We start from the raw sequence: 20,925 nt of genomic DNA, 5'->3' as shown, positions 1-20,925 counted from the left end.
AAATTGAAAGAATCCATTGATCACCTCCTGAAAAGATCCCCAAATGAAAACCTCCAGGAATATTATAGTCAAATTCCAGAACTCCCACATCAAGGAGAAAATATTGCAAGCAGTCAGAAAGAAACAATTCAAGTATTGTGGAGCCACATTCAAGATAACACAAGACCTAGAAGCTTCTACATTAAAGGATTAAAGGGCTTGGAATATGATATTCCAGAGGGCAAAGGAACTAGAATTACAATCAAGAATCACCTACCCAGCAAAACTGATGATAATACTTCAGGGCAAAAAATGGGGATTCAGTGAAAGAGAGGACTTTCAGGCACTCATGATGAAAAGACATAAGCTGAATAGAAAATCTGACTTTCAAATACAAGACCCTAGAGAAGCACAAAAAGATAAACAGGGGAAAGAAATCATAAGGGATATTAAAAGATTATATTTTTTACATTCCCACATGGGAAGATGATACTTCTAACTCATAAGAACTTTCTCATTATTATGGCAGCTGAATGGAGTATATATAGACAGAGGGCACAGGTGTGATTTGAATATGAAGGGATGATATCTTTAAAACATAAAATTAAAGGATGAGAGGAATGCACTGGGAGAAAGGGAAGGGGAGAGGTGGAATGAGGTAAAGTATCTCACATAAAGGAAGGAAGAATAAGCTTATGGAATAGAGGGGAAGATGGGGGAGGTGTGGGGGAGTGAATGAGCCTTACTCTCATCAGAATTGGCTCAAAGAGGGAATAACATACACACTCAGTTAGGTATATAGTTATCTATCTTACCCTGCAGAAAAGTAGCAGGGGAAGGGGTTAAGGTTGGGGGGGGGGGAGTGTGAAAGAAGGGAGGGCAGATTGGGGGAGGGGTCAGTCAGAAGCAAAACACTTTTAAGGAGGGATAGGGTGAAAGAAGATAGAAAATGGAGTAAGCATCATGGGAAGCAAATAGGATGGAGGGAAATACAGTTTTAGTAACTGTGAAAAAAAATTGAAGCAAGTTTGTTGGATAGGCCTCAGTTTTCAAACACATAGAGAACTGAGTCAAATTTGTTCAAATAAGAGCCATTCCCCAATTGATAGATTATCAAAAGACATGAAGTTTTCAGATGAAATAATCAAAGCTATCTATAGCCATATAAAAAAAAATGCTGTAACTCACTATTGATTGGAGAGGTGCAGGTCAAAACAGTTTTGGGTACTACCTCATACCCACTGGATTGGATAATAGCACAGCAGAGGAAACTGACAAATGTTGTAGGGGATATGGGGGAAATGATACATTAATATACTCTTGGTAAAGTTGTAAACTAATTCAAACATTCTGTAGAGCAATTTGGAACTATAGCCAAAGGGCTATAAAACCGTGCTTACTCTTTGACCTAGTAATACCACTACTAGGTTGGTATCAAAAAAGAGATTTTTTTTTTTAATTCAATTCAAAATTGGGCAGATGCCCATCAATTGGGGAATAGCTGAACAAATTGTGGAATGAGATTATGATGGAACACTATTGTGTTATAAGAAATGATGAGCAAGATGCTCTCAGAAAAACCTGGAAAGACTTACATGGGCTAATGCAAAGTGAAATGTACTGTATACAAAGTAACAGCAATATTGTAAGATGATCTGCTGTGAATGACTTAGTTATTTTCACCAATACAATGATTGAAGACAACTCTGAAGGACTTATGAAAAATGCAGTCTATCTACAGAGAAAGAACTGATGGTATCTGAAAACAGATTAAAGCATGGTTTTTTATTAGTTCCTTTTTCTAAAGTTTTTTGTCTGTTTTCTTTCACAACCAATGTGGAAATGTTTTGCATGACTACACATGTATAACTTATATTGAATTAATTAAGTTCTTAAGAGGGAGGTGAGGTGGAGGAAGAATTTGGAGCACAAAGTTTTAGAAATCGATGTTAAAATTTGTTTTTACATGTAATTTGGGGGGAAAATAAAATTCTAAATACTTTAAAAAAAAAGCTCCTAAAAAACCCTCTCCTCTCCCCACTCTGAGACATGTGAGTCCCTTGACTAGAAAAGAGTTCATTGCATATCCAGTGACAGCCTACAGAGCCTGGGAGGGAGGGAAGGTGCTCCAACATTAAATATCCCTGCTGTACAGGATTTGGGGTGGGGATATTGGCTGTCCTTTAGAGGATGGTGTGAGAGTCAGAGACTGAATCACTAGCTCTTTCTTCCTGTCTCTACTTCTATCAACTTTTTGTGTATCTTTATTCTCTCAATTCCTACTCCCTTGTCACCTGCCTTTTCATAATATCTCTATCAAAAACTGACTCCACTAAATCCTTGGAGTCTCTGCTCATTTCTTTCTTGTTTCTTTTTTCCACCATCTTGATCGCTCTCTTTTCTCCTCTTTCTTCATCATTCTAACCCTGCACTTCCCTTTCTCTGTTTCTGTTGAGCTGGTTGGACTACAAGGGCCCTCACTGACCCCACCTTCATGCTGAGCTGCACAGTTGTCAGTGTCATCTGGTCCATTGTCTTTGGTCATCGCTTTAAATATGAGGACAAGCAGTTCCTGTCCATGTTGCAAAAGATGAAGGTGAGCTTACAGTTCACAGCCACATCCATGGGACAAGTGACCCAAGACCTTTTCTCCCACGCCCCTGGATCTCTAGTCACCTTCATCCCTTAATCCTCACCTTTCATTGCTGTCCTCAACCTCCTGTACCCTATTCCTCAATCTGACCTTGTGCCCATTCTGAGCCCCTTCCACAGTACGACCTCTTCTCCCCATTTTTGTTTATCTTCCACCATGTCCTCTCCATCCCTCATCTGATCCTATTCTCTCTCTTGATACCCAAATCCCAGCCAATTGCCTATATCTCATCCTGACCAACCCATTCCCAATCTGACTCAGTGCCCACTCCTGACCACCCATTCTCCATTATGGCACTGGTTCCCTATCTTAGACTCCTATCTTTCATGATGATTATCACCCCATTTCCCCCACACACCTCAGGCATACAATCCAGGGCCCAATGCCTCATGACTTCTCCCGTGCCCTCCCCTGGCTATATGAAATGTTTTCTGGAATAATGAAGTACCTGTCGGGGCCTCAGCAGCAAGCACTCAAGTTGCTGAAAGGACTGGAGGCCTTTATCACTGAGAAGGTCCAGGAGAACCAGGCCACCCTTGTTAAGGGGCTAAAATTCTAGCTAAACTGTCTAAAATATCTAATGAGTGGTTGCCAATCAATTACAAGCTTTAGCAAGAGTTAGACTTTTAAGCATTTATTAAGGAGAATAAGAATTTGGTAAAGAGAGAGAGAAAGGCCTAGATTCCTATCTATTAAAGGGAGAGCACATTTCTAGCTCCCTTCTCCGCCAGCGTCCTCAGGAAAGAGCCCCAGAGTCAGCGCCAGTCTCTTCCTTCCTCCTCCCACTAGTCCGCGTCACTTCCTCCCGCCAAAGAAAAGACTCCTGGTCTTGCCCTCAAAGACCTTCGCTTCATGGGCAGAACTCTTCTACAGTAAGTATCCAGCAGGTGGCATCATTCCAATCGTTACACCCTGGACCCTAACTCCCCCCTGGAACTTCATTGACTCCTTCCTGATGTGAGATTTAAAATTGGATACTAGAGCATTAATCTCCCCTCTTTAACATTTCCCTTAATTTATCTCCCAGACTAGTAAATGGAAGAAACCTCTGGTCTCTAGTTAAAGCTTTTATTGTTTGATAGTTACAAAGTAGAAAAGTAGAAATACAAAACAAATAGTCTTAAGTCTAAGCTTAGTCTATGTATAGAACTCATCAAAAGCCCAAGGCCACCTTTGAGGGGAGAGAGAGTCAAGCACGTGCTGCTAAGGGCGAGCCGGGCTACATCTAACTCCAGTCAGTGTCTGTCTGTGTGTTGCACCAGTCCTCGGACCAAGAGAACAGGAAAGAGACCTCACTTCCATTCTCTCCTTGACTTTTAAGCTCGCACCCCGGAAGTGGAGTGCTTAGCAGCCAGACTGACATGCGTAGCCCGTGCACCGCCGTCGATCTCCTCCCTGAAAGGGTGGTCCTTCAAAAACTGGCGTACTTTTTACCACATTCCCCCCTTTGATTCCTCAAGAAACAAAATGTTTCTTTGACGGAACAGTAAAAAACAACAGAATATAATAACTATTGCTAACTAATAATATGTGAACAACAATATAGAAAAAGGAAGAGAGGAAAGTTTTGTCTAGAGGGGCAGTTTTTTGTTTTTGTTTTTGTTTTTTTTGTCCTCATGAACCGACGTTAGCAGCATGTGGCCTTGGGCTTTTGGTGAGTTTTATACGGAATATAGACTAAGCTTAGACTTTAGACTATTTGTTTTGTATTTCTACTTTCCTATCCCTCTAATCAACATCACCTTGTAACTACCAAACAATAAAAGCTCTAACCAGAGACCAGAGGTTTCTTCCATTTACTAGTCTGGGAGATAAATTAAGGGAAAGGTTAAAGAGGGGAGATTAATGCTCTAGTATCCAATTTTAAATCTCACACTGATCAAGATTCAGGAGGTACTGGCCCAATGGGCAGGTAAAAATGGAAGTGGTGGGTGAGATCTCGGAGTTAGGGTTTTACAGGTATCTGGGGGAATCCCCAGACATTAGGAAATGGGATCCACAGACATCAGTTAGCAGGTCTCAGACATGAGCAGGAAGCACTAGCAGATATTAGATGGCAAGTCTCAGACTTCCATGGGTGGGGCTCAAAGGCACTCTGTGGCACAGATCAGGAGGTAGGTTCAAAAAGAACCCAGGGTCATACAGCAAGCCAGAGCAGATATTCAGATATACTGAGCACCTCTCATCAACTAGGGGGGAAAGATGGCAAAGAGAGATAAGGACAGAAAAAAATGGAGAAAGTGAGATACAAAGATGGGGAACAAAGAATAAAAGAAACAGGGAAGGGAACAGAAAGACATGAAGACAGATGCAGAAACAAAGGAGAAGAAGGCCAACAGAAAGAGACATGAATAGGGATTCCCCATTTCCTTTGTTCCCTGTATCTTCCTCGCCTTACGTGTATTCATGATCTAAATTTGGAGGAAGGAGGTGATCATGAACCCACTATTCTAGGTCCAACAACTTTGTCTGACTATATAATACCTTGGAAAGTACTTTTCTCTCCCTGGGTATGTGTCTCTTCATCTACAAAATGTAGGAAACATGATAATAGACTTGTGCTGCTTGATCCTAGAGGGCAGAAGCAATGCAAAGGGAAAAATGGTAAAGGGAGGCACTTAGGTTGGATGTCAGGGAGAAAAGACTTCCTAACGCTGAGAACTGTCCAAAGGTGCAATGGACTATCCAGAGAACTGGTGGATTACTCATCTTTGAACATCTTTAAACAGAAGCTGGACCACCACTTGTGAGGTAGCTCAGGAAGGGGGTGTCTTTGGCTGCTGAGGCCTCTTCCAGCTCTGATGTCCTGGGATTCTTTTTTTTTTTTTTTTTTTTTTTTTTTTTTTTTTTTTTTTGCGGGGCAATGGATAAAGCACCAGCCCTGGATTCTGGAGGACCTGACTTCAAATTCAGCCTCAGACACTTGACACTAGCTGTGTGACCCTGGGAAAGTCACTGAACCCTCATTGCCTCCCCACCACACACAAAAAATATCTATTTGGTGCTCCCACTAGTTCCCCCCATTGCCTCATCCTCAAGTCTTAAGATACCCTGACCTTAAATGTCTATTTCTAGATACTTGTCAAACTGCTATCATTGAGTTCTGAGACCCCAACACCATGTCTGGGTATTACACCTCTTTAAACCTCCCCTATTTCTAGTTTTATCCCCAGGGAACCACAAGTTTCTGAGTCCCATTGCACTCAATCCTTCTCAGAGTTGGCCCTCCGAGTTGGGCAGTCCTGGGGCTCAGGGGAGGAAGGACATGGGACTGAGAAAGTTACATAAGGGAGCCAGGATCCGTGCCAAGAGACAACCTCCACCCCCAGGCATAAAAGGCAGGACCAGCCCTATCTGGACCCCAGGCCTGGCTCAGCATCTTCCCAAACCCTAGACAACGCTGTAGTCAGGCTTCTGCCACCTCCACCATGCTGGCCTCCGGGCTGCTGCTGGGGGCCCTATTCCTTTGCCTCTCAGCCCTGATGGTGCTCTCTGTGTGGAGACAGAGGAAGGTCTGCAGCAGACTCCCCCCTGGGCCCACCCCCCTGCCTTTCATTGGCAACTCAACACTGCAGCTCAACACTGAGGAAATGTTTGACTCCCTCATGAAGGTACTGGGGCTGGGGAGCTGGGGACAAGAGGGAAAACATGGAGAGACTGAGACAGAGGACAGAGAAACACAGAGACTGACAGAGACACAAAGAGCAGAGGGAGAGAGAGAGAGATAGAGAGAGACCCATAGACAAAGACACCCAGAGGAGCAAAGACAGGGAGACCAAAAGACAAATTAACAGGGAGACACAGGAGGAGGAAAGAGGCACACAGAAAGTCAGTGACAGAGACAGAGTCACAAGGGTACATCAGAAACACACAAAGAAAGATACTCAGAAGCAGGGACATAGGAAATGACAGCCAGATAGGCAGGGAGACACAGACGATCAAATTAGCGGAAAAGAAAAAACGGAGACAGAGATGATGACACATAACCCCAAAGAGCAAGAGATACAGAGACATGTCTCCCACACGCATAAGCAGGTTCCAGGGTGGCTGGAGGGAGAGTCTGGGAGGGTCTGAGACAAGGACAAATGAAGAAAGAGAGATGGAGGCAGAAAAGTCTCTGCTTCTTGCTATTTATTTGAGGAAGAGCCTTTCCTCTCTCTCTAGTCCTCACTTTCCCTCTCTTCAACATGACAGGTTGGGTTAGATGGTCTCTCATGGCTGTTTTATGATCTTTTTGGAAAGAGTCTCCAAGAAAAGCAGAGAACCTTTTTGTGGAGAGGGAAGGGCACAGCTGGCTGCAAGAGAGGGATTGGGGGGAGGTACAGAGGAGGCTAAGAAGTCTGGGGGCCAAGCCTGGGGGCCAGAGGGAGAGGGTGGGAGATGGAGAGCTGAGGGGCCAGGGAGATCTCTTGGCAGAACATGGGCACTAGACGTGCAGCATCAGACATCTTCTCTGCTGCAGCCACCGGGTTCAATAGCCTCTCCTGACTCTGCAGAATTGTTTCAGGAAGCCCACTATATGGAAGGGGCTTAGAAAAAATATGCTGTCCCCCCTCTCAGAAAGAGCATCAAAAAGACATTTTAAATGCATTTTAAAATTCTCTTCCTGAAGTCCCTGGCTTCCACAAGGCTCAGCTAAGATCCCACCTTCAGCAAGGAATCCCCATTCACGCCAGGGCCTTTCCTCTGTTCATCAGCTTCCCTGGATCCTGTTTAGAACTTGTTTCTACCAAGTTGCTTATACATTGTCTCCCCCATTAGACTGTGTGGTCCTTGAGGGCAGGGACTGTCTTCATCTGTCTGTCTGTCTGTCTGTCTGTCTGTCTGTATTTCTTTCTTTTCCTATAAGCAAATTTATTGATTCAGTTTGTAGCTTTGAACAATAAATCTCAAGTTGATCCTCTCCTGAAATCAAGGGGAAAAAAAGATAATCTATAGGACTTGAAAGTGGATAGGATTGTAGGCATTATTTTTTCTTAATCTTTTTTTTTTTTTGAAGGGCGATGAGGGTTAAGTGACTTGCCCAGAGTCACACAGCTAGCAAGTGTCAAGTGTCTAAGGCTGGATTTGAACTCAGGTCCTCCCGAATCCAGGGCCAGTGCTTTATCTATTGAGCCACCTAGCTGCCCCCTGTAGGCATTATTTTTAAAAGCTCCTTGTTGTGGGCGGCTAGGTGGGGCAGTGGATAAAGCACTGGCTCTGAATTCAGGAGGACCTGAGTTCAAATCAGGCCTCAGACACTTGACACTTGCTAGCTGTGTGACCCTGGGCAAGTCACTTAATCCTCATTGCCCTGCAAAAAAAACAAAAAAAAAACAAAAATAGAAATTTTTTTTTCAAATGCTGCAGAGAGATGATGGTTGAATTATATTTTGGGGGAGAGGACTAAGAAGGAAGAAATCATGAAGCTCACAGGCATAACTTGTCTTATTCTGACTTCTCCATATGCTCCAAATTGGGGAAAAATATGGACCTGTGTTCACAGTGCACCTGAGGCCCAGGACTATCGTAGTCCTCCCTGGGTATAAAGCCATTAAAAAGGTGCTGGTTGACCAAGCAGAGGAGTTCTCTGGCCGAGGGAAGCTAGCCACCTTCAACATGGTCTTTGATGAATTTGGTGAGTCATAAGCCCTTGGGCAAGTCTCATCTCTAAAGCTTCCTACCAGGGTGACCTATCACTTCATCCCTAAAACTCCATTTCCTCATCTGTGAAATTGAGGCCTGGGACAGAAAACAGAACCTTGGAGAAGTTAAATGACTTGCCCAGGAAGACAAAGATACTAAATATCTAAGCAACATTTGAACTCGGGTCTTCTTGAAACCAAGCCCAGCAAACTATCATTTCCTATGACCATTTCGCTTCTTCCCTGCTCTGACATTGTCTGTCCTAAAAGCCCTCCTCACCCTGCCCATCTCTGACTCTTGTTCCCCAGGCAAACGCTCCTGCTTAGGTGAAGGCTTGGCCAGAATGGAACTCTTCCTCTTCCTCACCACCGTGCTGCAGAACTTTCACATCCAGTCTCCTCTGCCAAAAGAAGCCATCGATATCTCCCCCATAGTGGCGAGCTTTTTCACCATCCCCAGAAGCTACACCATCTCATTCCTGCCCCGAGGATGAGGCTGAGCCCAGGCAGCCACGGCTGAAGCAAGAGCCTGGATAACTCCTGGGCGGGTATCAGAGCATGTATTAATAAAGTCTGAGCCCCCACCCAGCTCCTTCTGCTTCTTTGTTTGGCTCCTGGAACCTGGGCCTGGGCACCTCTCAGGTCACTGATTCCAATCTCCTCAGGTTACACCTGAGGTAACTGAAGCTCCCAGAGAAAAAGAGACTTTCTCCCAGGTCACACTGAGAGGCAGTGGTAGAGCCTGGTTTTACCCTGATGAGGCACAAGTGAAAGAGTGCTGGCTCTGGAGTCAGAGGACATGGGTTCCAATCTTGCCTCTGATACATCAGCTTTGGACAATTCCCTTCCCCTCTCTTTATTAGACTCATGACCAGGGTTTGCTAGATGGCCTTTGAGGTCACTTCTAGGTCTAGACACCTTGATTCTCATTCTGATTCTTCTCCCACAATTTGTCCCAGGATACACAGAGAGTCACCGGCAAAGCTGGGACTGGGTCTGAGGACTCTTGGCTCACAAATGACAGATTTCCTTTGCCCCCTTGTGGCCAGTTCTGCCTAGGTCTCTGTCCCTCCACCTCTCTGTCTCTGACTTTTTCTCCCTTTCTTCTGTTTCTTGTCCTCTTTTTTCTATGTCTATGTCTTTTGATCCACAAATTAAACTCTCTGCATCAGTGCATCTTTCTCTGTCTCTCTTCCTCTCTAGCTCTCTTTCCTTATGTCTTTCTCTCTATAACTTTCTATAACTCTGTCTGTCTTTCTCTCTGTATATCTCTCTCTACCTTTCTTTACCTTATGGCAAGAAAGAGGCCATAAATCTTTACTAGCAAACATTTGAAACATCAGAGAATGAATGATCGATCGGAAAACTGAAGCCAAGAGAGGACAAGGATTTACCCAAGGCCAAGGGGCAGTCAGTTGGTAAAGAGCAGCATGAGGGATGAGGGGATGACTCTAGGTAGGAGAGATAATGAATGTTACTGCGACATTGGTTCTGGAAATATTCCTCTTTCAAAGAATTACTTGCCCACACAATCTAACCAAAATGTAAGTAAAAGTTTTTATTATTTGGCACACACAGTCATGGCCAGGAGGAGAAGCCTAGACTTCAACTCCCGGGGAGGTACAGGCTTATGGCATGGTCCTTAATCAGACACCACATAGAGTTATAGCTAGAAGGAGAAGTTCAGCTTCAACTTCCCCAACACAGAAGACAACCATTTTATAGGAGTGAGAAGGGGGTGGGGGGAGAGACATAAGACTGAAAACTTACAACGGCCCGGAAAAATAATGATGTTCTCTATTGGGATATATGGATAATAAAAATTCCACATTTCTAACTTGAGATTAATGTCACTGCCTGCTCCTAATCACATAGCAAACACAATTGTCTCCCAACTAAGCTCATGCTATAAATTCAAGGAGCCCAGCTTTCTTGGTGGCTGCTTTATGATCTGTTTGACCAATCCACTATCTGGCTAATTAACTACTTTGCTTCTCTAAAGAAACAGTAATCTCTGACCCCAGCAAGTTGACCAACCATATTTCTCATTGGTCATAGTGTCCCCCTCAGGGCCAGAGCATCCCTAACTGGACCCAGGCCTACCAGGCTGCTACTACATGAGGAAAGAGAGAGGTGGATTGTGTGAAAGAGCAGTCAGGTAGACCCAGCTGTGGGCTACAGTCAGGGTGGTGGGGTGGGTTGAGCATAGGGCTTGGAATCAGGAAGACCAGAGTTCAAATGCTCCCTCCAACACTTGCTAGCTATCTGACGCAGGGTAAGTCACTTCCCTTCTCTGGGTCTCTGTCTCCTCATCTGTTAATAGACATGGCTGTAATCAATGACCTCAGAGGTACAGCTCAAAATCTATGATCTCTTTGGACCCAAAGAATAGTCATTAATAAGTACAAATCAGTTTAGAAGGAGGTCTTCATTGGAGTACCCTGGAATTTTGCTCTTGTCACTGTACCATTCAACATGTTCATCAATGACTTAGAGGAAGGCAAAGAAACCTTCTCAGAATTACAAAGGATACGAATCTGGGAGGGAGAGCTAATCAATTAGATGACAGACTTGCGCTCCAAAAATGCTTGACTACTTGGAATGACAGGATGAATCCATGACAAAAAATAATGATACTGGGGACAGCTAGGTGGCGCAGTGGATAGAGCACTGGCCCTGGATTCAGGAGGACCTGAGTTCAAATCTGGCCTCAGACACTTGACACTTACTAGCTGTGTGACCTTGGGCAAGTTACTTAACCCTCATTGCCCTGCAAAAAAAAAAAAATAATGATACTGGTAAATATTAAATCCTGCACTTTTATTTTTACAAAAAAATAATAATTCAGCAAGAACACAATATTGTTCCCACAACAGTTCATGTGGAAAAGATCTGAGAGGGTTAACACAAGCTCCGGAGGAATCAGCAGGGTGTCACATCAGTGTCCAGAACCAGGTGGAAATAATTTGTACTCTGCCTTACTCAGACCACACCTAGAGCATTGTGTTTACTTCTTGCACTGTACAATTTAGTAGCATAACCTGTGGCCTAGCATTGTAAATTCTGGATGTATATGACTGAATCCAATCTTGGGAGATCCTCCAAAAGGGGTTATTCTTTGTAAATCATTTTTCCCAGCTAGAGTTTCTTTTGGAAACAATGGAATATACCTTCTATAGAACTCATGACTATGTACAGTCTCTGTACAAGCACTCAAGGTAAAAATACATAGGGAGTATAAGACAGCATTTATTTCACTTTACCTAATGTACAAAAAACAGAAATGCTTCAAATTAGCCCCTAAATAATCAAGACAATTTTTCACCATGCCTAATGAGTCCTACCTGCCCCTCAGGGCCTTATAGAGTGATTCAGGCTCATAGCACCACCTTCTGGTTAGGACTTCCCTTAAAAGGGACATGAAATTGGTGTCATTAGATTAGCAATCCTCCCAATATTCCAGTGAGTCCCACTTGTATCCCAAGGATGTTTATAGGACTCTAGCCTCATAGAATTACCCTAAAAGGTTAGACTCACTCCAGAAGAAAAATGAGTTTGGCAAAGCCCTTCCCATTGGACTTTCACTGAATGAATTACAAAAATGCCAAGGTCCACTACCTAAGTGGTCTGAAGCCAGATTTGAATTCAGGTTTTCCTATCTCCAGATCTAACACTATACCCACTCTTTCACCTAATCGATAGCTTTTAAAGATTTTACTGTCCCTGTCTCAGGTTTGGGTAAGTCTAACAGAAAGACCAAAAAAAAAAAAAAAGGAAAATCTAAAATTGAAGAAATTGCTAGAGAAACTATAGCTAAAAGACTTATGTTTATTTTTTGTATGTTTCTTTTTTTACTTAATCATAAAAGTATTTTAATATCTTCCAGTTACATGTAAAAAATAGTTTTCCAAATTTGTTTTCATAAGATTTTTAGTTCCAATTTTCTCTCTCACCCTCCCTTCTTTCCCCCCTCCCCAAGACAGAAAGCAATCTGACATAGGTTGTATATGTATAATCACATTAAACATATTTCTGCATTAGTCATGTTGTGAAAGAAGAATCAAAACAAAAGGGAAAAACTTCAAAAAAAGAGGAAAAAAACAACAAAAAGTAGAAACAGTATGGTTCAATCTGTATTCGGAATCCACAGTTCTTTTTTCTGGATGTGGAGAACATTTTCCATCATGAGTTCTTTGGAATTATCTTGGGTCATTGCACTGCTGAGAAGAGCCAAGTCTATCACAGTTGATCATCACACAATGTTGCTGTTACTATGTACAATGTTCTCCTGGTTCTGCTCATTTCACTCAGCATCAGTTCACTTAAGTCTTTCCAGGTTTTTCTGAAATCTAGACTTAGAGCATTTTCTAAGTGCAATTGCAAGAGAACATACATATGGGACAGCTAGGTGGTACAGTGGATAAAGCACCAGCTCTGGATTCAGGAAGACCTGAGTTCAAATCTGACCTCAGACACTTGACACTTACTGTGTGAGTCTGGGCAAGTCACTTAATCCTCATTGCCCTGCACAAAAGAGAGAGAGATAGACAGACAGACGGACATATTTATCAGCATTCAGTGAAACTTTTATGAAAATTGACCATGTATTAAGGCACAGGGATATTGCAAACAAATGTGAAAAGGCAGAAATAGAAAATGCATCCTTTGGTTTCAGAAAGGCCTGGAAAGACTTGTATGAACTGATGAATAGTGAAGTGAGCAGAAACAAGAGAACATTGTGCACAGAGACAGCAATTTTCTTTGATGAAGAACTGTGAATGACTTAACTATTCTCAACAATACAATGATCCAAGACAATCCCAAAGGACTATTAATGAAACATACTATCCACCTCCAAAGAAAGAATTAATATTGATGGAACACAGACTTGCCATTTTTCACTTTCTTTCATTTTTTTCTTTAATTCAAGTTTTCTTGTACAAAATGACTAATATGGTAATGTTTTACATAATCATGCATGTATAACCCATATCTAATTACTTACTGCCTCAGGGAGGGGGAAGGGAAGGGAGGGAAGGAGAGATAAAAATTGGAACTCAAAACTATAAATAAAAATGTTTATTACTAAAAAAAGAAAGAAAGAAAAGAAAATGCATCCTTCACATACTGTCAGGTAATAAAAAGAGTAATTAGTTCAAAGATGACAAACAAAAGATACAGACCCAAATAGAGACTTGATAATGAAATTCCACATAACAAATGGGTCAAAAAACAAATCATAGAAAGAATTAATAATTGTGTGAAAGAAAATTATAATGATGAAACAATACATCAAAATTTATGAGATGAAGCTAGAGCTATCCTCATAGAAAATATCATATCCCTACAAAGACACATTAACAAAATGGGAAAAGATGTTTAATGAATTGAATATGCATTTTTAGTACTGGAAATCCCACTAATAAATCTTTTTAAAAGTGAAAAGAGGAAATATTAAAAATTAGAGGAGAAATAAATAATCTGGAAGAAAAAAACCTATAGAAATCATAAATAAAACTAAAAGTTGGTTCCTTGAAAAGACTTTAAAAAAGATAATCCAGGGCAGCTAGATGGCGCAGTGGATAGAGCACAGGCCCTGGAGTCAGGAGGACCTGAGTTCAAATCCGGCCTCGGACACATAACACTTACTAGCCATGTGATCCTGGGCAAGTCACTTAACCCCAATTGCCTCACTAAAAAACAAAACAAAAACAAAACAAAACAAAAAAAAGACCTAAGTGATCTGAAATAATCCAATCTTAGAAAATGAAATAGAACTAACTGTAAAGGAGCTAACCAAAGGGGGAAAAAATCCTGGTCCCAAAGGATTCACAGGAGAATTCCATCAAACTTTAAAAAATATATATATATGCCTAACCTACATCAGATTACTTGCTGTCTTGGGGAGGGGGGGGAGGGAATTTGAAACTAGAAATCTTATAAAAACAAATGTTGAAAACTATCTCTACATGTAACTGGAAAATAATAAAATACTTTTATAATTTATATATATATATATTATAAAATAAATATATAAATAAATATATATAAATATATAAATATAAATATATATATATATAATTTATATATATATATATATGCCCCAATCTGAACTCTGAAGTTCTCTTTTTGGAGGCAGAGAACATTTTTCATCAGGAATCCTTTGGAGTTGTAGTGGATCATCATATTGCTTAAAGTTACTAGGAGGACAGCTAGAAAGTGTCTGAGGCCAGATTTAAACTAATATTTTCTTGACTTCAGGCCCAATTCTCTACCCACTGTGCCACCTAGCTGCCCCTTCTATTGGTTTTGTTTGTGCAAAATCTTTTCTAATTTTATGTAATCAAAATCATCCATTTTACCTCTTGTGAATCTCTCTACCTCTTTCTTGGTCATGAACTCTTTCCCTAGGCATAAATCTGACAGGTAATTTCTTCCATGTTCCCCTAATTTCCTTATGATATCACCCTTTATGTCTAAGTCATGTGCCCATTTTGAGCTCAACTTGGTATATGGTATGAGATGTTCTATGTCCAGATTCTGTAAAATTGTTTTCAAGTTTTCCAGCAGTTTTTATCAAATACATTATTTTTGTCCTACCTTGGGATCTTTAGGTTTATCAAACAATAGATTACTGTGTTCATTCACTTCTATATATTGTATAACTAGCCATTCCATTGATTAATCAGTTTATTTCTTATGCAGGACCAAATTGTTTTGATGATAAGCACTTTGAAATATAGTTTCCGATCTGGTACTAGTAGGCCATCTTCTTTCCCATTTTTTCCCCATTGATTGCCTTGATAGTCTTAACCTTTTGTTCCTCCAGATGAATTTTGTTATTTTTTTCTAGCTCTTTGGAGTCATTCTTTGGTAATGGGATTGGTATGAAGCAGAAAAATTAAATTAATTTAGGTAAATTGTCATATTATCATATCATATCAATTAACTTTCTTCAGTTATTTAGAACTGTATTTGTGTTTGTAAGTTTGTTTGTAAGTCTCTGTTTTTGTAAGTCTTATATGTCTTGGCAAGTGGACACCCAAGTATTTTATACTGTCTGAAGTTACTTTATATGAAATTTCTCTTTCTTTTTCTTCCTTCTTGGTGTTGTTGGCAACACATAGAAATAATGATGACTTGTGCTGGTTTATTTTATATCCTGCAAATTTGCTGGAGTTATTATTTTGGCTAGTTTTTCAGTTGACTCTCTGGGGTTCTTTAAGTTTACCATCATATCATCTGAAAAAAGTAATGACTTTATTTCCTCATCGTATATGCTTATAACCTTTAATTTCTTGGGTATTATATTGAATAATAAGAATGATAATGGATATCTTTACTTTACCCTGATCTTATTGGGAAGGGTTCTGCTTTATTTCTATTGCAAATAATATTTGCTGATGATTTTAGATAGACACTATCATTTCAAGAAAAGTTCCATTTATTCCTATTATTTTTAGTGTTTTTTAATTTGATAGGACTCCTTTACCTTTTCTTTTTTCAAACACTTTATATAATTGGAATTAGTTGTACTTTAAATGTATGGTAGAATTTGCTTGTAAATCAATTTGGTCTTGGAATTTGTTTGTTTTTTCCTTTAGGGAGCTAATTTATGATTTCTTCAATTTCTTTTTTCTAAGATGGAATTAATTAAGCCTTCTAGTTTCTCTTCTATTAATCTGGACAATTTGTATTTTTATAATTATTCATCCATTTCATTTAGCAATTTTATTGGCATATATTTGGACAAAATAGCTCCTAATAATTGTGAAAAATTTGTTTTCATTGGTGGTGTATTCACCCTCTTCATTTTTGATACTGGTAATTTGGGTTTTTTAAACCAAATTAGTCAATGGTTTAATCCATATTATTGCATCTTTTCCCCAATAAAACCAACTCCTACATTTATTAGATCATCTTTAACTTTCAATTTTATTCATCTCTCTTTTACTTTTCATGATTTATATTTTAGTATTTAATTGAGGGGTTTTAATATAGGAGATTTTTTTTTTAGTTTTTTAAGTTGCATGTTCAAGTTCTTGATCTTCTCTGTCTCTCTCTTTTTGATGTATGCATTTAGATACATACATTTTCCCTAAATATTGCTTTGTTGTATCTCAAAATTTTTGGCACATTATCTCATTGTCATTATCTTTAATGAAATTATGGGTTCTTTTTATGATTTGTTATTTGAACTACTTATTATTTAGGATTAGATTATTTAGTTAGTTTAGTTATTTATTGTAAGTAATTCTTATTACATTGTGATCTGAAAAGTGTACATTTACTGTTTCTGCTTTGTTGGCACTTGTTTGTGAGGTTTTTATGCCCTAATACATGGCTGATTTTTGTAAGGAAGCCAAGTATAGCAGAGAAAAAGTATACTCCTTTCAATTCCCATTAAATACTCTCCAGAGGTCTGTTATCTAACTTTTCTAAAATTCTATTCTTCTTAACTTCTTTCTTGATTATTTTAAGATTAGCATTATCTATGTCTGAGAGAGGTGAATTGAGGTACCCTATTAGTATAGTTTTACTGTCTATTTACCCCTGTAAATCAATTAATTTTTCTTCAAGAATGTGGATGCTATGCCATTTTGTACAATTATGTTCAGTATTGATGTTAATTCATTGTCTATTATGCCTTTTGGCAAATGTAGTTTCCTTGATCATCTCTTTTGATTAGGTCTATTTTTGCTTTTGCTTTTTCTGAGATCATGATCAAGCAATCTCCTGCCTTTTTTTGCTTTAGCTAAAGCATAATATATTCTGCTCCAACCCTTTATTTTAGTTCCTTGTGTGTCTTTCTATTCCAAGTAGGTCTCTTTTAAACAACATATTACTGGATTCTGGTTTCTCATTCATTCTGCTATCTGCTTACATTTTATGGGTGAGTTTATCCCATTCACACTCACTGTTGTGATTAATAACTGTATATTTCCATCCATAATTTTCTCTTCTATGTATCCTTCTCTTTTTTTAACCTGTTCACTCCTCAAAGGTGTGTTTTGTTTCTGACCACTGCCTCCTTTAATTTACTCTCCCTCTTACTGCCCACCTCCTTTCTCTTAGCTTCTTCCCCTTCTACTCCTCTGTTGAGTAAGATTAATTTATATACAGAACTATGGCTCTCTATATATTCTTCCCTCTTGGAAACAGTTCAAATGAGCATTAGGTTCAAGTGACTAGGAAAACAAGAGGCACACAAGAAAGAGTTTTTATAATGAAAGGGAAAATGTGCCAGGCTCTATGCTGGGGAGGAAATGCAAAGCAGGGAAAACCCAGAAAGTCATCTCTTCTCTCAAGGGCATTATGGAGAAAGATAAAGTGTAAAGAAAGAAATGTGTGTGTTCAATATTATGGGAAGAAAGAACTGGTGTGATCATGATGATATCTGCACTTTAAAAAACTACTTCATCAGTTGTGAATCAAAGGTCACCGAGAATGATACAGGTTTTGTTTTTTTTTTTAAGTCCATCTAACTTTGCTTTTTTCTTAGTTTTTCAATTTTGCTAACCTTGCCTTTTGCCAATCCTTCTTTCCTTGATTGTAGACTATATAGAACATACAGAGCCACTAGGTGGCACAGTGGATAAAGCACCGACCCTGGATTCAAGAGGACCTGAGTTCAAATTCGGCTTCTGACACTTGACACTTACTTGTGACCCTGGGCAAGTCACTTAACCCTCATTGCCCCAGAAAGAAAGAAAGAAAGAAAGAAAGAAAGAAAGAAAGAAAGAAAGAAAGAAAGAAAGAAAGAAAGAAAGAAAGAAAGAAAGAAAGAAAGAAAGAGGAAGGAAGGAAGGAAGGAAGGAAGGAAGGAAGGAAGGAAGGAAGGAAGGAAGGAAGGAAGGAAGGAAGGAAGGAAGGAAGGAAGGAAGGAAGAAAAGAACATGCTTCCTGCTCCTTAAATAATCCCCTCTTTTTACTTTCTGAAAAAATCAGGTCCTAATCCTATATTTGCCAATTGATAGGGGGCAGTTTGGAATATTGGAGAGAAATCATATCAGAATGAGTATCCTGGGACATCTCCACAAAAGTTAGCCAAGAGTACCATTTGGAGAACTCTCCCCTGCTTCCCCAGGACATTGGTATGATAAGAGTATCTCCTTCAAGATCAGGGGCTCCAGTTCTCTAAAAACAATTTACATATAAATGTAAACCCAGCTCTTCCTTACCCCATTTTGGGATAGATGCTATAATCAGGGAAAATCAATAAGGGCATCATAGTCCAGAAGGCCACATCTTTCCCCAGACATAAGGTTCTATTCTCTTCAGGATCCTGCTTCCTGACTTGTATCCCAGCTTGTAAGTTGGCACTTACACAAGTTGGATGAATAGTTGGTCCAAATCCAGATACTGTTAGAAGCAAAGTAGCCCCAGTTGGAAGTGCCTAAAGGCCTATCTCAGTGGCTGTGTACTTGTGTCTTGACACAAAACCACGACTGATCCGACTGCACTCCAAAATTTCATCCCAGAGAGTTTTAATTCTGACACTTAAGTTATGTGCACAAGCTGGCTTTAATTTTTTTAGATGAGGTAATTACCTTGCAAAAAATAGTACTAAATTCATCTACTTGGAAATCAGTTGCTCTGTTAATTGTAATAAATCATAGGGAAAAAAGATGGGGAAGTCTGATCACTTCCTTGCCTCCAGTATGTCCTCCGAACCCTCACCAAGGGAAAAGGCAATATGGCCTTGTGAGAGCCCTATAACTATGTCCTTTGAGGCCAGGTTCTCTAGGATTGAGAACTTTCTCCTTCCTAACTCCCTGAGGTGGGGGTGGGGGGATGCAGAGCCAACATGGGAGAGGGAATTTAACATTTCTGCTGAGCTCTCCCAACCTAATCAACCCAAACAACTTTTTGAAAATGGTGCAAATCAACATAAAAATATAACAACAACAACAAAAAGTCACAGTATCTCAGTTTTCCAGTCTAAGATAGTTTAGAAGGAAAGAAAGAGAGGTCTGCCTGCAGACACTGGAATGAGGGTTAGCTGGGAACAAGCGTGGAGGAAACATCACCTGGTATACACCATGAAGATGGCAGCAGTACCACAGCAGCAGCAGTGGTGGTGGCACCAACAGTTGTAAGGAATTAAATTCCTGTTCAGAAAGATATTCCAGAGGACCCCTGTGCTAGCACTAGGTACAGAACTGAGTGCCATTCAATAGCTTCTTTGCTCATTACCCAGTTCCAAGTCATAGTTCCAGGGCAGACAGGAGTAGTTATGGTATCAGGGGCCCTATCTGAGTAAAGACCAAGAGTATAGTGACCAGACCTCTCATTGGATCACATCACCTTGGAAATACTAAAACCTTACAGGTGCCCAGATCTAGATGCAGAAACTTGAGCTTATCATCCCCACCAAAGGTGAGCAGAGCCCAACTCTAACATAAAGTCCAAAGTCAAGAAATTAGCTGGAAAAATGAGCATATGACAACAAAGCACTTGACCACAATAAGTTTCTATAGGGGCACAGAATCTCAAGAAACAAACTCAGAAGAAATTGACTTGAAAACATGTATAAGTGAAGCCTTAAGGGAAAAAAGCAGATTGGACACAAGCTTAACAAGAATTCTTAAAAGAGTTAGAGAGGTTTTTTTTTAAAGAACAAAAAAAAATTTTTAATCAAATAAGAGTGGTAGAGGAAAAATAGGGGGAAAATGAGAGCCATGAAGGAAAATTATGAAAAGAGAATTAATAGTTTGGTAAAAGAGGTACAAAACATCACTGAAGAAAATAACCCCTTACAAATTAAAATTGATCAAACAGAATTTAATGACTCCATGAGACATCAAGAAACAATTAAATGTTTTACATAATCATACATTTATAACCTATATCTGATTGCTTACCACCTCAGGGAGGGAGGAGGGGAGGAAGAGAAAAAGGGATAAAAATTGGAACCCAAAACTAAAATAAAAATGTTTATTACTTTAAAAAAGAAATAATTAAAATTAAAAGACTAAAAAAATAGAAAAAAATGTAAAATATAAGAAAAAACCAACTGACCTGGAAAACAGATTAAGGAGAGAGAATTTAAGAATTATTAGACTACTTGAAAGCCATGTTTTTTTAAAAAGGGGCTTATACATAATATTTGAAGAAATTATCATGGAGAACTTCCCAGATACCTTAGAATCAGAGGGGAAAGTAGAAATTGAAATAATTCACCAATCACCTCCTGAAAGAAATCCCCTTCCCCCCCCCCAAAAAAAAAGTCCCAGGAATATAATGGCCAAATTTCAGAGTTCCCAGGTCAAGGAGAAAATAACTGCAAGAAGTCAAAAAGAAATAATTCAAATACTAAAGTACTATACTCAGGATTATACAAGACTTAATATCTACTACTACACAGGAGCATAGGGATTGGAGTATGATATTCCAGAAGGCAAAGAAGCTAGGATTAGGATCAAGAATAACATGCCTAGAAAGGTTGAGTATTATCTTACAGGGGGGAAAGGGATATTTAATGAAATAGAAGACTTTTAAACATTGCTTATGAGATGACTAGAGCTGAATAGAAAATTTGGCATTCAAATACATGACTTAAGAGGATAAAAAAGGTAAACATGAATGAGAAATCATAATGGACTTAATAAAGTTAAGCTGTTTACATTCCTATATGGTAAGATGATACATGTAACCCCTAAGAATTTT

At 39.6% G+C, this 20,925-nt stretch overlaps 1 protein-coding gene across 1 annotated transcript in view; it reads left to right on the top strand.

The window, feature by feature from the left end:
* The window catches only part of LOC122746208 (cytochrome P450 2A3-like), an 81,087-nt gene extending 72,243 nt beyond the window's left edge, over positions 1-8,844 (top strand). The window contains exon 18 of the mRNA XM_043991679.1: positions 8,566-8,844. Coding sequence (XP_043847614.1) covers positions 8,566-8,750 — 185 coding nt within the window. The 3' untranslated portion in view covers positions 8,751-8,844. The remainder of the gene's footprint in view (positions 1-8,565) is intronic.
* Positions 8,845-20,925: the final 12,081 nt, after the last annotated feature.

Source organism: Dromiciops gliroides, chromosome 3 (genome assembly GCF_019393635.1).
Source record: "Dromiciops gliroides isolate mDroGli1 chromosome 3, mDroGli1.pri, whole genome shotgun sequence".
In the NCBI taxonomy this organism is placed as follows: Eukaryota; Metazoa; Chordata; class Mammalia; order Microbiotheria; family Microbiotheriidae; genus Dromiciops; species Dromiciops gliroides.
Note: the sequence above shows the minus strand (reverse complement) of the source record. Positions and strands in the feature narration are given on the sequence as shown.